This window comes from Seriola aureovittata, chromosome 12 (assembly GCF_021018895.1).
Source record: "Seriola aureovittata isolate HTS-2021-v1 ecotype China chromosome 12, ASM2101889v1, whole genome shotgun sequence".
Classification (NCBI taxonomy): domain Eukaryota; kingdom Metazoa; phylum Chordata; class Actinopteri; order Carangiformes; family Carangidae; genus Seriola; species Seriola aureovittata.
In genome coordinates, this window is record NC_079375.1 from 13,414,413 (window position 1) to 13,429,692 (window position 15,280).

General features: G+C 41.9%; 1 protein-coding gene across 2 annotated transcripts in view; it reads right to left on the reverse strand.

Moving 5' to 3' along the window:
• Positions 1–15,280, reverse strand: part of LOC130179466 (phosphatase and actin regulator 1-like) — a 46,824-nt gene that overhangs the window by 2,548 nt on the left and 28,996 nt on the right. For both annotated transcript variants that reach the window (XM_056392462.1, XM_056392461.1), the window contains exons 3-11: positions 12,759–12,839; positions 10,918–11,121; positions 10,028–10,373; positions 8,553–8,752; positions 7,266–7,422; positions 4,175–4,230; positions 3,022–3,083; positions 1,771–1,911; positions 152–228 (exon numbers count right to left, since the gene is read on the reverse strand). In XM_056392462.1, coding sequence (XP_056248437.1) covers positions 152–228; positions 1,771–1,911; positions 3,022–3,083; positions 4,175–4,230; positions 7,266–7,422; positions 8,553–8,752; positions 10,028–10,373; positions 10,918–11,121; positions 12,759–12,839 — 1,324 coding nt within the window. The remainder of the gene's footprint in view (positions 1–151; positions 229–1,770; positions 1,912–3,021; positions 3,084–4,174; positions 4,231–7,265; positions 7,423–8,552; positions 8,753–10,027; positions 10,374–10,917; positions 11,122–12,758; positions 12,840–15,280) is intronic.

The following is a 15,280-nucleotide window of genomic DNA, read 5'->3' on the forward strand; positions in this document are numbered from 1 at the left end:
AGGACTGTTTCAAACATTTCATCACATTTCATCACCTCAGTTAAAAAACTCAGTACACGCTACACAGCCAAGACCTACAGCACATGAATAAGCTCCGGCCGTATACGAGGCGTGCATAGCAACGTGAGGATAAATGGATTCTGCATATTACCTGGTTAAATGGCGACTTGACTCGTGCACTTCCATCTCATTGCTCTTGAAATCATTGAGTTCCTTCCGTATAGCTGCCTGCAGAGCACAAACAAGAAGGAAGATTGAGAGAAGCCGCAAAGGCTTAGTACACAAACTGCAGCCTCTAAGCCCTGACTCTACCTCCTTTTAGCATGCTTCATGCATCATTTACGCTTATCTCCAGGCCATGAATGATTCTGCTGAATTCTCTTCTCACATCACAAGAGCCTTCAATTTCCTCCTCTTGAGACATCCAAGAGCCAGAACAATAATATACAATCTGTCGCTGGTCTACTGGGCTAGTCAGCTTGTGTTTTTAACCATAATAAAGTCTTGATACCATGGATTTACATGGATGGCAACACACATCCTTCTCAGTTTGAACCAGTGCAGTTTTTTTTTTTTAAAGAACATCAAAGCTGTATATTTAATATTTTTGCTCCAGTCCTTGGATCAAAAGCTCAAAGTAATAATATACATTTTCGGTGTGAAAAATAATCACAAATGATGGAAAACATTGGAAATAAAGTTAGTTGTGCTCTTACTGTTTCAGTAAGGGGCAGCGTGGTAGTGTCACACACATGTAAGCCTTGCCTCATCTTTAACTATGTTTTTTAAAAACATCTCTTTTCTGGGAAGGTTTTTGAGCACTAAACAAAGCCGTGTCCCATTCATGTAGTTCAACAAATTCACATTTGGGACATTGTCTAGCAAATAGTGGCTGCTAAGTAGCAGCACTAGAGCAGTAGAGGGCTGAGTGCTTTGCCCAGGGGCAGGATAACTGCAAAGAGATTCTCAGAGTGAGAATGAGTCAAAGTTCCAGGAAATAAAACAGTGTGCTGAGCCTTTTTTTTTTTTTTAAAAAACGTTACATCCCCTCGAAAATGTCATGTGTGACAGCAAGCCAGCCGGGTGATGTCATTGCTTTTGCTCTTCAGCATGACTCAAGGGGACGTCTCTAGCCTTGGGGAGGATGCTTCTGTTACAGGAGAACAAACAATATTCAAATCTGTGCTCGACGGTAGGAACAGGGAAAAAAAAAAAAAGAAAAAGAAAGAAAAGAAAAAATGTCAGCAGAGCAGCGTAGCGGCCGAGGGGTCCTGAGGCACTGCTTGTCCAATTACTCTCTTATGTAAGGGGAGTTGTTGCGCAATCCAAACGCTGAATCCCTGTGATTTTCACGAGTGGTCCTCAGGTGTGACAAGGCGTGTTCAGAGCAGTGCATCAACTAAGCAAAGAAGGCAGAATATATGCTACACAAAAAATAAAAAAATAAAAATAAGAAATCAAGAACTCATTAAAAGTCAGAGGCATGGACCGCTGGGCAGTGAGCAGCAGGACTGCTCCGGGGTGTTTACTCACAAAGGGGAACAAAACAGCTGAGGTGGAGCTTGCCGTAACAAGAGAGGAAGAACACATCCTCCTGCCATTACTCTCCTGCGCTACGGGTTGCATCATGTGAGGCACAGAGGGGTGGGGGTGGAGGGGGTGGGGTGGTGAGTGTTTGAAGAAATTTGAAAGCAGACAAGGAGGAGGGATCTGGAGAATATTAAAAGATTATCTCAGTTTAACTATAAGATTAGTGTAAGTGATACTGGCCTTGTCAGCTGCTGTGAGCCGGGTCCAGGGCTTATCTGCCCGCCTGTCGTAGTCCTGGGCATCTGACACCTCCACATAGTCACTGAATCGGATGAGAATTTTGGCCTGTCTCAGCTCCTCTACTGTGGGCCTTTGGCTCAGCTGGAACAAGAGCGAAAAAAAACAAAAAAACAAAAGAGTTGAACAACAGAAACTTGGTTAAAGTTCAGTTAGCACCTTCTCAGATTTTGCATTACTTGAAGTCCTTATAGAAACAAAAACATCCAGTGTTTCTTATGAAGCTACATGAGAAAGCAGCATCAAATTACACAGTTTCAGTTCGTGCAGACCCCCCTCCCCCTCCCCCAGTGTACAGGGTCTTTATTAAACGCACAAAGAATAAACTGTTAAGTGTCACAGTCCACAGCTGATTATGTTCTTTGATACCACACATGATCCTCATGAAATGACCTATTGCATTGGCATAATAATAATAATAATAATAATAATAATAATAATAATAATAATAATAACAACCCATGAATCTAATTATGAAACATTGACTCATTACAACAGTCTTAAAATGGGTTACTAAATCTATTCTAATCTACATTCAAACCAAAGGACAAACAAATATTAAGCAATATACACTATTGGAGCCAAACTGATAGACCGGCCAGGCTAATATTTACTTATTGCTGATATCAGTATAAGCTCATGAAATGTCAAAGGTGGTTTAGAAACAGCAATTTTGCTCCTCAGTACATACCCTGATCAAAAAAGCTGTCAGGCTGCACTCTATACTATATTTAGGTACGATAATACAGATTGGTTACCTACACGTGCGATGCTCTTTAAATGTGTGGAAGTGTGATATACAGCACGAGCATTTTGTTTAAAACATTGTACGCAATTAGGCGTTTGATGCATACAATGAATTCCCTCAGCAGCTGTGAGATTTTTGTTTTGAGCGTGTCTGCAGGTGAGCAGAAAGTGTTATTCTTTAATTGAAAGTGATGGGAACATGCTCAACACCTCCCTATGGGGTCAAAGGCAGTTTGCCAGCCAACATGCTGAAGGGCTAAAGGGCATCGAGGACATTCGTGTCTCCTGGGGGAGACCTGAGAGCAGCCCTGTAACAGACTACATCTCTCTCCTCACCACAGATGAGTCACTGTCACGGTGTTTGTTTATCCTGGCCAACCATTTACCCCCTCCGAGTGCTTTAAGATCAGGTGTGGGTTTGCACCTTTTGAGCTATTTTGGACTCACCTTTCTCGTTAGCCTCCGTTTTATCTCCCTCTTCTCCTCCATTTCCTCTTGCTCATTGCGAGCTGCAGAGAATGACAGGATTAGTGTTAATACTTGCGCGTGCAGGCAGATGCAAACAGTCGACTGTGTACGAAATGTTTAGAAATGTCTGGAAACGGGAATAAACACACCACTTGCATAATATGGCTCATTAGATTCCCACTCTACTGGATAAGTTTCTCAAAGCTCAAAATAGTTTCCATCACTGGCTATTTAATACTATTAGGAATGGGTATCAGGGGAGAATGATTACTTTTTTCCTTTCAACAAAGGAAGAAGTGTTGGTCACATTAAGTTTGTGTGTTTCGTCTCTCTAAAATCCATACATGTGTTGTACGATATATTCCGAGCCAATAACGAGGACAAAAACCTCCAGCTCAGAGAGGCAGGTTAAAAAAAGAGAGACGAGAGTAAACAGGAACCATACTGGGACGCTGCTCCTGTTTGCAAAAGCTTCAGCAGTCAAACTGCATTTGTGCCTGTGCTGAACACATAATGTATCTATAGTACTACTCACAGTTTGGGATTCTGGTGTCTCTCTAGAAAATAAAGCCTCATTTGTTTAACCTTGGCACTGTACGTGTTTGAGTGACGGGGAGGACATGACTTGTCACTCATGAATTGGTAGACTTTGTGTTTTGCTCTTGCACTCTGCCAATCACACAGGAGGCCTCTGGGAGAGCAGCGACTGCTGGTAAATCAGTCTTTGATGCGAGTGCCGCAGAGTCTCAGGCAACAGAACTGCTTCTCTCTGATAGTGCATGTGTTTGAGCCATGAAACCAGTCTCTCTGGACATGACTCCTCAGGGAGCCCCGACGTCTGCCTGCACGCCCGTCTCACATGAATAGGCAGACCAAGGAGGAATAAAAAAGGGAGAGATGTATGTCACTAGCTTTCACATAACTAGGCCTCTCAAATCACCAGGCCGCACTGTATGAAGTCTGCTGCTACAAATATAGACTCATGCTTCCGCTACAATGCCTCTAATGAGTTGTCACACAGGTAGACAGAACATTTTGAGTATTTTGAAATTTTTTGTTGAACTGTTCACACTTTACAATTTACTTCAGCAGCTTAAGGACAATGTGAAATATCCAAGTTTAACACACTCACGTTTGAGGATGTTCCTCTGCTCTAGCTCCTCTGCTGTGGGCCTCTGACTCAAGCGCCTGGGGAGACACATGCATCCATGGTCAGCACATAATCACACGCAAGAGGTCAACAGTGCATCAATTAGGGGAAAAAATGCTTCAGTTTTTAATGCAAATCAACCTACTTAACAATGTAAAATTGAATGTAAAAGACAAACAAAAAAGTCGCAGTGACACAGATCAGAGAAAGTTGTTTGATTTATTTTTTTCTTTCACACATTTTGAAGTATTTACTTCCCTGCCTTGACAGTTACTCCCAGCAAAGTTATCTTATTGACATTTTGACTCGCAGCATGAATACTTTTAGATCCAACATCCCCGGCCTAAACATACATTAACTCATTGCCTCCAGCACGACTTATTTATGAGCAATAAAGTTTCATATTCTCTTTATTTGCATAGTTTAAAGATTTGCATCATAACAGCTTGACAAGTGCACTTCCAATAAACATCAGTCAGCCACGATCACCAGTCCCTCTCCTCTAAGTGAATGACTGCATGATAACACATTGGTGCAATGCAGGAAGAAGGCCAGCAATAGAGGGACATTCCTGAAGACTCAGCTCCCGTATGATGCTGAATACGGCAAATGCGATTACGACACCTCCAGGTGCCAACTGAAAGGCTTCAACACTTGCACATCTGCTAAAGTAAACCTACCGCTCACACATTTACACAGACAAAGACACACGGAGAAGGACAGTCAGACGACGCTGCCTCCATCGCATTTTTCTTTTCTGCAACATCCGAGGAGATTCATTTTGCACAGATTATCTCCAATTTTCTCAATTTGTAAGTGGAAAAAATGACTAAGATACCCAAAGGCAATCTCTGAAAGGTCATCCAAAGTGCTTTCAACTGGGGACTCTTATTATAGCACCGTGTCAGGACCCTGCGGCAGTAGCCCTAACTGTAGACGCTGGATCAATGACTGTCTCCATCGCGCTCGACCTGACAGCCGTCTGAAAGTGCTCAGCCCCGTCAGCTACTGTATGCAGACTTAGGTGTGTGTGCTCGGCCCGGCTTGTCTCATCTCATCGCGTGTCCTTTCTTCTCCCACTTGAGGGTTATCGTCCGGGGAAAAGTCAAGACACTGACTCTCAGACTGGAGTTCTGCGTCTAACTGTATGGACTGTGCATTACATGAGGGTTACGCAGGCAATAAGGCAGCAGCTATTGTCAACAAACTGGCACAGACTAGTCAAAAACATCCATTTGGAGGAACCGATTTCTGTCATAGGCAAGGTTTATTTTAAGCAGCGTCAGCCTTGTTAAGCGTCTGTTTGCCTGCTCTGTGCAATGTGAAATAGTATGAATATAATGAGATTATATAAAAGGAGTTATGCAAGGATTTATGGAGTAGCTAATATGAGGGACAATTTATTAAAAGCTGCACTAATCAATGTTTTTATGGTAACAATGGATAGGTTTGATGACTATGTGAAAGGGGTCACTGGTAGTGATATAAATTATTACTTCAGCTTTATGAAGTGTTTAGCTTTAGAGGTGCTGGTAGGCAGATTATTTTGGTTTTGCACAGTGCCAGGCTAGCTGTTTGCCCCTGCTTCTAGTCATTATGCTAAGCTAAGCTAACCATCTCCTTGTAGCTTCATATTAAAAGCAGATACGAGAGTGGTATCAATCTCTGGCCATGAATAAGCATACTGTATTTCCCAAAATGTCAAACTTAATCCTTTCAGAGAGATAAACTACTTAATACATGAAATCCCATTAAAAGCCAACAATAAATAAATAGATTTAAAAAACTCACAATAAACCAAAGACAGGTCAACTTTCTCAGGAGAAAAAAGCTGAATCTCTTAGAGATAAGGCGTCTCCGAGGTTTTCCCAGTGAAACAGGTCAATAGAGGAAAGTTGAGGTCAGTATGTCCTAGAATAGCATTATCATAATCAATTTTAATTGGCCTGGCACAAGCGACAACATTACAAGACACAATGCTGTTGGCAAAAAGCATGAAATTAGGGAGTTGTGCATTGGATGACAACGTGCAAAGGACACTGTGACAGAGCTTTTTGGGAACGTGACAACTAAGCAGGCAGGCCTTCTGGGAACCCGCTCTGTGTTCCAATCACAGTGGGGAGCAGTGACTTGTTTGCCAATGTCTCTAGATAATTCGCCATCCCTCCCATGCAACCACATTTTCCACATTTCATATCTTATTATATTATTCTGGCTTTCATTTCTACCCATACGCTTGGTGGTCTTTTCTCCTCTCAACACATCATTACCCCCCCACTTCATTTGGACAGGCAAGTCATGTTCAAAGAACAGTGAAATCAAATGAGGCCTGTGATCCGTTGGAGAAAAACATGATGTTGTTTGATCTGTTCAATTACATGAGTTCTTATTTATGATCTCAACATATGTATACAAATTCCTGTGATTTGCACACACTTCACCAGTGTACTGTGTGCGTGTGCTTGTGTGTGTGTGTGTGTGCGTTTGTGTAAACTGCTGGTATGAAGTGGCTTGCGTGGTGCTGCTGTGTGGAGGAGTCGGGTGGAGATAGTTTGGCACATGCATCACCGTGGTGATTCAGTGAGCGAGGGAGGAAGTCAGGCAGGAGGAAGAAAGAGAAGAGGAGAGGAGAGAGAGAAAGAGAGAGAGAGAGCGCTAGAGAGAAGACAACAGAAGGAAAAAAGAGAGGGGAGGGCGATGCATCGCTGAAATTAGGTCAGCTCCATTTACAGAGCCTCATTCTAACGAGATAAAGCATTTATCCTTATCGGATGTTGAGAAGGAAAAACTGACAGGATATAAAAGTCTTTCGATTGAAAAAAGGCTCACATTTGCATCAGCTTTGGACTGCGTCACTCTTCTACCAGCCAGGATATTGGGCCATCGTCAGCCCAAAGTAAGACAAAATGCTCGGTTTGGCTGAGAAGAGTCAGAGCCGTTTCCTGGCAGCTGTTGTTGTCGAGCTGGCTACGGCAAACGTCAACCAGGTTTACTGAAAATATTTGGCCCATGAATTGTGCATGTGTGTAAATGTATTCGAGTTTAAAAATGCATGTGTTTTTACGTGTCTCACCTTGTGAGTTTGGTGCCTATCTGCTGCCTAGACTCCAGTCTCTCCTCATCTGTCTGCATGGGCAGGATGTTTTTCTCCTCCAGCTCTCTTTTGGATGGACGGTTACTCAGCTTGATGGCCAGAGAGTCTTTCCTGAGCACCTTCTGAGCCAGGGTACCTAAACATGCAACACCACGGACAAACATGACACAACATGAAGAGATAAAGCACACATCTGGGGCCTAATTTAACAAAATGTTCTTTTAATTGCCTTCTACTACATCTCCCACACATTTTAAATAGTTTATACCTTGAGACTCAAATGACAGGTAATGTCATCAATTACTGTTGATTGCTCACATAATGTTGTTTTTGTTAATGTTGTCTTTATTTTTTTACTTTCTTGTATTTAAAGAAAGCCAGACATTTCATCATTGACAGAAATAGGTTGAACACTGCACTCAGTTTGACTGTGGCCTAAACTACAGTGGTTTTTGGCTTGACTTTCTGCACACAACATCACATGTGAACTTATTTATAGAATTGGAAAAAAAAATCATTTCTAAATCAAGTTTACTGTGACTTTAAGTCTTACTCATCTTTCCAATGCCCTTTAAGATCATGATGTGGCATATTGAGCGAATCCATCGCACATGAGCAATCACAACCTTTAAAAACTCCAACATGCAACCATGTGAAAACAAGGACAAAGTGTCAAAGAAATGCTCCGCACAGTTCAGCAATTTTCGCTAAGAGCCGGTGAGAGGAAGTGTTTCCATGGGTGACGGCATGATTTTTTTGGATACACTTCTGTGAACCGAATTTAGGTTCTGCTTTGAAGGTCAGACTACATCTCAGTTCCAGGAACCTTCAGATGAAGCTAGCGGCTCTGTTGATCATGATGAGTCAAACAAATGTGTCATCGTATCTGCAGACATGAGCTATCATCGGCAACAGTATAGGCAGACAGTTCTTCTTCAGGCACACCATGATTTACTTTTTGGTCGCTCTTAAACCTGCCTTCACCTTCACCTTCACCTTACAACAATGGAAGAGAAAAATCCTAAATAAGGTGCAAAAAGTAGAGCAAGTTTCCCAAGAAACAAATACATGTGTCTGACAATCCTGATCACATAACTCAAAATAACCACTACCACCAGTTTTTCATTAGTTTCATTCATTTTAAAAAGGTCTCTTTCAAAAGGCCCCCTTTGTTTCATTAAAGGACCCCTGGATAAAACTAATGAAACTCTCTCTTCATTTGTGTTATTCAAAACATTAAAGCTCATCAATGTTGCTGCCACTCACTTGTAAATATGGAGTCGTCATCTTCGTCGTCGTCCTCGTCATCGTCCACGTCGTCGTCCTCGTCCTTGTACATGCTGGGCAGATCTTCGTAGTCTGACTCATTGGGCATGTTCTCCTTGTCGTCCTCATAGTCGATGATCACAGACGGCACTTCTCGTCTGTCCAGAGGCATACACTGACCGCCGCCGTGCAATGCGGAGCTGGTGGAGTGAACCAAATCTGAGTATTAATATAAAGGGTCATGCTTATGGCTATAGCATTGGGCCTTGCTAAGAGGATGAGCTTGTCCGATCCCCCCTGACAGTAAAAGGGAAAAGTCCAGTTTAAAAGGGAAACCTCATATTTCAACTCTATATCATCTTTTTCCAGTCATCAAACATTATCTATGACCTGGTATTACTTAAACAATAACCCTCAATCCAGTAAAAGGAAGTGATTTAAAACAATAAAGGGGCTTTCAGTACATAATGATAGCTTAGTGGGTTTTTAATCCAAGTATAAAAGGAGGGGAGATATGAATACACACTGTGCAGTCCTACGCAATGTCATGCAATCCTTTGAACTACACAGAGGAGAAGAGTAACCGATTATACAACTTGTATAATTCAAAACAAGGTGATGAGGGAATAAACTTCACTTCCAGGAGCCAGTCACACGAGTTACCCGGCGATATATTTGATAGATTGATTAATCACAGTCTAGTTGGAGCTTCTTATGATGAGCCCCTGTTATGTAACCATTTCAAGCTTTCAGACTAATTGTAAGCCATGTCGGGACCATTACTTCCTTATCCCTGCCCAAATGGCTTTGGTGAAAAAGAGATCCTAATGTAAGAGGTTACGTAATATTCCAATCCGCTATCCTGTCCCTTTTTCTCCAAACATGAAGAAGCGCAGCTCTTGTAAAGAGCAGCTGGTCATGTTATGTCAGGCCAACTGCTGGAGGGACGCCTACTCCATGCGCCTGTGCCCACACATACACACATTTACTTCAAAATTAGGCCATGCTGCCCTGTGAGGCAGTGTGCTGATTTAGACCTGTACACCAGCGCTACATGGCAGGACATGACCTCGATAACACCGGGATAGATTTATTGGACAAGTCGCCGCAAAAATATAAGCTAATAAACAGGATGATCTCCGCTAATTATAATGGAGTTTTTTCAGTAATTCCCCTTTGATTAGTGCTGTTTTGGCAACAGCTGTAAATAAGTAGAGATTAATTTATTATAATAACCAGAGGCTCATCAAATAAAGGAGACATGTCACCAAGAAACTCTATGGCCAGTCAGTGTTATGGCTTGTGACAGTAGATCCATCTGTGTAATCTTTCAAATACACTCATATCATTCCTCAAAGTTTAGTCCAGCCAAGATATTATGTGTGATGTACAGACAGACAGAGATCCATAATCCCTCAGTGACCCCACTTGAGGACAATCACATTTAATGACCGGAGCGCTGATGGCTAACCAACCTTTCAAACCTCTGCATGGAGAGCGCCAGGGTTTTATTGAGCTCCTCGATGATGCGGCTGGGTGCGTGCAAGCTGCCGTACTGGAGCTGGAGCGGGTGACCGTGGCTCTGGTGAAGACTGGACAGACCGGCGAGCTGGGAGGGCAGCAGGGTGCCGTGGTGGGACGACATGCCCTGCGGAGGGACGCACTTTTGGGGGAGACCGCTGAGGGGGTTGGGGGACGGAGAAGGGGAGTTGGAGGAGTCCAGCCCCCCTGGAGGCACACAAATCATCACTTTCTTGGGAGGCAGAGGTGGAGAGTGCTTTCCCCCAGGCATACAGGGCAACTTCATTGGCTGGCAAGAATCTAAAGAAAAAAAAAATATATATATATCAAGCACAACAGGTCAGAAAGAGTGATTACTGATTATTTCCATTGCTGTAGTATATATCACATCCACTACAGTCTGCTGGTGCAGACAGATAAACAAAGCTCATGGACGATCAGACATGGCTCAGACGTCAGTGCAGAGTGGTGGGAATTAGGCCAGGGTAATGCCACTTCCCTGTACTGACAGATTGACAATGACAGAGAGAGCCCAGCTGACCCAACCACAGGGGAATTTAATGAGACTACTATAATCCTGTGCACATGTGTGGCAACGCAGGTAGGGTTTAAAGTAAAAACCAGCCATGGCTTAGCTGTCAAAGCAAGTCCCCTAATATGAGCATTTTACTTATACTGACAGTCTGAGGTAGTGGAATAAATGCCAGTGTGTGTGAATACTAATTCATAGGAGTAATAAATACTCTAGTGGTTTGGAAAAAAGAAAAACCAACATAAAACATCATAGACAGATGAGATTAGAGTGGTGCAACCTGCTACTGAGCACTAGCTAAGACAAACTGACCTGTGCTATGGTTTGGGATCCTAGAGAAAGGCTTTGGAGGGAGAGCAGGAGGCTGTTTGTGGTACAGCGGCGGCTTGGCGGGGGTGTCCTGAAGGTCACTTGAGTAGGTGACCGATTTCTTAGTAGGCAAGACCATGGATGACTTAATAGAGGGCTCCTGAGTGCAGACTCCACCATCCATCGAGGATCGGAATTCAACGGTTGCTGAAACAGAGGGAGGAAACAAACAATCAGACAAGCGTCCAAAATGTCTTTCGACTCCACGAGAAAGACTGTTCAAACAAAGTTCAAAATGAATTCGGGGTTATTGAGGTTTGAAACAATAGCGGAGGGAGAAGATTCGGAAAACTAAGACTGTTCAACAACCCGAGAGCCTTTTATCAGCACACCACAGACCAAGAAACAGTGTGAGGCAAGCAGCTTGACAGACATTTTGCTTTTTAAATCTTTTTACAGCGCTGAGCCATTTGATGGTTTTTGCATGATCACATTTTAAGGCTGACAGAGCAATTCACAATGCTGCTCACATATTCTGACAAACAATGCGTTTATATTGTGAGCTCTCCCCCATTCCGCAAATTTCATCTTGAATGAACAGTCTTTAAAAAAAAAAAAAAAAAAAAGAAATACAAAACCACAAGAATGCTTACGACCATAAGATTTAGAGAGCAGGAGTCTCTAGACTTTTTAATATTCAGAAAGTTTTACAAGAGATTTTCTATCTTTCATAAAGGATATTCAAGTCATACATTGTTACTACTATGAATGCTGTCAAACGCATCAGCCTTCATAGACTTATTTTGAAATATGAGGATACATCTGATCGGTATCTCTAATTTTAGTCATGTTGACAAACTCTCCACCATTTAATTCTGAAAAAGACAAGTGACAGGGTTTGGCTGGTGTGCCAGAGTGCCTGTCAAAAGGTGGCGACCAGTTAAAGCCGATTACAATCCAGCAGCCAATCAGAGGGAAGATTGGAAAAAGGAAACACATTTTTGCTATTATCTGATTTTTTTTTTTTTCTTCATTTTTGCCCCTGCTGGGTCTATTTTTATTTTGAGCACGCCAAAACAGAATCAGTTTTAGATCTATTTATCATGTGATGTCAGTGCTGCTAACATAATACAGTCATCTTCCTGAGACATAGTAAATATTTGCTTTGCATGCATAAAAATAACTGCTCCTGATCTATCAAGCTGTGCACACAAGTTTTTTTTTTTGGATTATGGAAACTAGGTTGTCACAACCGAGTACACCTGCCTTCATTGATATGGATCCTGAGGAGTGGCACAGCAGAAACTGGAGATGCAGCTATTCATTTTATCAGTTTTGACCAATTAACTAGGCCGGACAGCATCTGCATGCTTACGGTGCTTGCAATCCCTTCTCTTGCACTCTAAGATAATTGTTTTAGCCTTGACTTCAAAGTTTATTTTTTACTTTTCATTGTTGTGCAAAAAAGCTTAATTTGTTAAAACAATAAAATGAACAAGGACGTGCATTTCCTCATTTGCTCTCTTCACATCTTGGCAAGAGTCAGTGAACTTCCTCGGCTTCGCTTACTTTGTGTTTGATGTCCTGAGGCATGGAGCACCCATGGGATGTCAAGTCAAGATCAAAGAGTTTATAAAATGCTTCAAAATTTCTATAATGAAAGATTATATCTCTTAATGCCCCGTGCCAAATCTTGAAGAGCGCACTTCAGAGACTACTGATTAATGAGGAGATGAATCACTGAGGACGTAATAACTCAGTTCACCATGTCTACTCTTCTAACAGCCGAGACGGTTTCCTGCTCAGTCCGCTCGTAATACTGTAACTGTGGAACATCAGCTCACCTTTTTCAAAGATCTCCTTCAGCACTCCTCTCTTGATCAGCTCATCTCTGCTCTGTCGCATTGACATCTTCCTCTCCAGCGCTGGGCGGGGGAAGGAACGAGAGAGAGAGAGAGAGAAAAAAAAAAGTTGAAATCATTTTCATGTTGTAAGTGGTTATCCAGTGAAATATCATGCAGGTGTTTAATCTTGGTGAACTCATTCGCTAAATCAAAGAAAGATGTACAATCTCAAATGCATTAATAAAAAGTCCAGATGTCCCCTGGTAAAATATTTTCTTCCAGATGCTCTGGTAACTTTTCACCTTTAAAGGATTGTTGTTGTCAAAAAAATATGAGCTCTTTGATAAAACTAAACCATGTGGGTTCTTCATTGACTTATCCAAACATCATTGTATCTACAGTATATCATTGTTCTTGCTCATATGTGCAGTGTTGTGTCTTTTATGGTGTTTTTAGTTTTTGTCTTTTATGAGACAAATCCCAGCACCTTCTTTTCCTGAAACAAGAGCAGCATTAAATCCTGGACTTTGCAATAAGAGATAATAATCTGTCAAACTGTGGCTCCTCTTCCGCACAGTTAAAGCTAAAACTCTGCACCTTGATTAACAAGAGGTAAAGAATAAAAGGAAATATTCCAGCAACGCTACTCATAGTAATGCATTATGCACAAGATGGCATGTCCCACAGCTGCTGCTTGCTTCTATTTTTAGGCTTCAAAAGCTGAGATACTTAACATCTTCTATTAGTAGGCTGAACGAAAGCAGTTTAAAAATCACGTTAGTAATTTCAAAATCTACCCCTGCATAGAAACCAATTAAGAATGTGAAATGAGGATCAGCAACAACACTTGAGCACACTGTGCAGGAACGTCCCCGCAGGCCTCTGTAGCTCCTGCTTGGGAGGGAGATCACAGATTGTGCCATGTGTGCTTTACATATGACCCAGGAGTCCTGTCCCAGCTCTATCAGGAGGCGGCGTGTTCAATGCTAATACATCCTCGGTGTGGATTCATGAAAATACCGAGAGGTTGACCTCTCTTTTCCTTGCCCTTGGTCACAGCACAGTTGATTTAAAACCAACTGCTGAGAGCTCAAAATTAAAACACAAACCAGAGTCATACAAATGTCAGACGGACAGGCCTCCGGGGCAGAAATTTGGATCCTCTTGTGCTTCAGTGTTCCAAAATACCACAGCAGAGCAAGTTATCATCAAACAGTACGCTCCATTATGAGTATACCAGATGTTTGATATCACGGCATACTTCAAAAGTTGTTTTTTTTTCTGTTTGAGATGAGCTCCAAGCCACAAATTACTTAAGCAGCAAAACATTTTTTTTTTTTTTTTTTGGAAAAATACATGACCAAAATATCACCAATGTGTCAAACAAAGAATTAACTCCACTAGAGCCTGAGGGAGTATTAACCTGAAGGTTGTGTGATATGAAAGGAAACTGTGCCCTTTTTAGACGCTACTTGGGATGCTAATGCGGGCAGCTCAATCAAAAAGCGATTTCCCCCCAGAGGCAGCGAATTTAACAGGAGGTAAAGTGTATCAAGTGAGATGGTCAACAGAATTATCAAATAGTCAACCCAGAATCAACGTAGAGGAATTCTTTACTGCGGCCAGTTTACGAGATAGTTTCCCTGAAGCACCACAGGCATCAAGAGGTGTTCAGGCACCACACATTTCACTCCCCCTGTACCTGTGCGTTCTCAACCTTCATTACAAATTACAACAGTTGAGAATATTGAGGGTTTTCTATCAATAATGTCTGCCTGTTGAGCAGTGTCTGGAAAATGAGAAAAGTAAAGCTTTTGGAATCAAAACTAGAAATCTTTGCACCTTGGCAGCTGATTTTCATAAAACTCCCATCACCCTCTTCAACCGAGAAGCGATGACTGTGCTTTTGACGGCTCGTGTCAATATCTGAGAATTTTTTAAGTCTTTTTTTTTTGTGATGTACATCATTAAAATATGCGTGTCACAATACATTCAGTCTGAATTCTCATCCCTGTCTGATATAGATTATGAATGACAGTTAAATTTTTATAATGATGGGTCTCATATTCCTTTCTATTTCATCAGTGTTACCTCTTGTCATTAAATCTAAAGCCTTCAGTGAGACAAAAAAATCTTCAGCGACTTCAATTAGACCTTTTCACATCTCTGCTGTAAAAAAAAGAAATCGCATTATTAGTCAGTATTGCGGGTGACAGACACAATGTTACTCAAAAGGAACAAACCTACGTATGTGTGTGAAAAAAACCATCAGCACCAACTCTTTGCCAAAGCGGGGAAACCCTAGGCTGCAGGTCGACTGGCAGTGCTGTGCTGTAATATGTTCACGGATTATGCTGCCGTTTCATCCAAAATGAAAAGTAATTACTCAAAAGCTTTATGACGTAACTGCTACTCCACAGGATGTGCACAGTTACGCAATACCATTAACTCAGGAGCCCTAACGAGGATATGTCTTCAGATTTGACAGATATTGTGCGCTTAAAACAGAAGAACGAGGAATG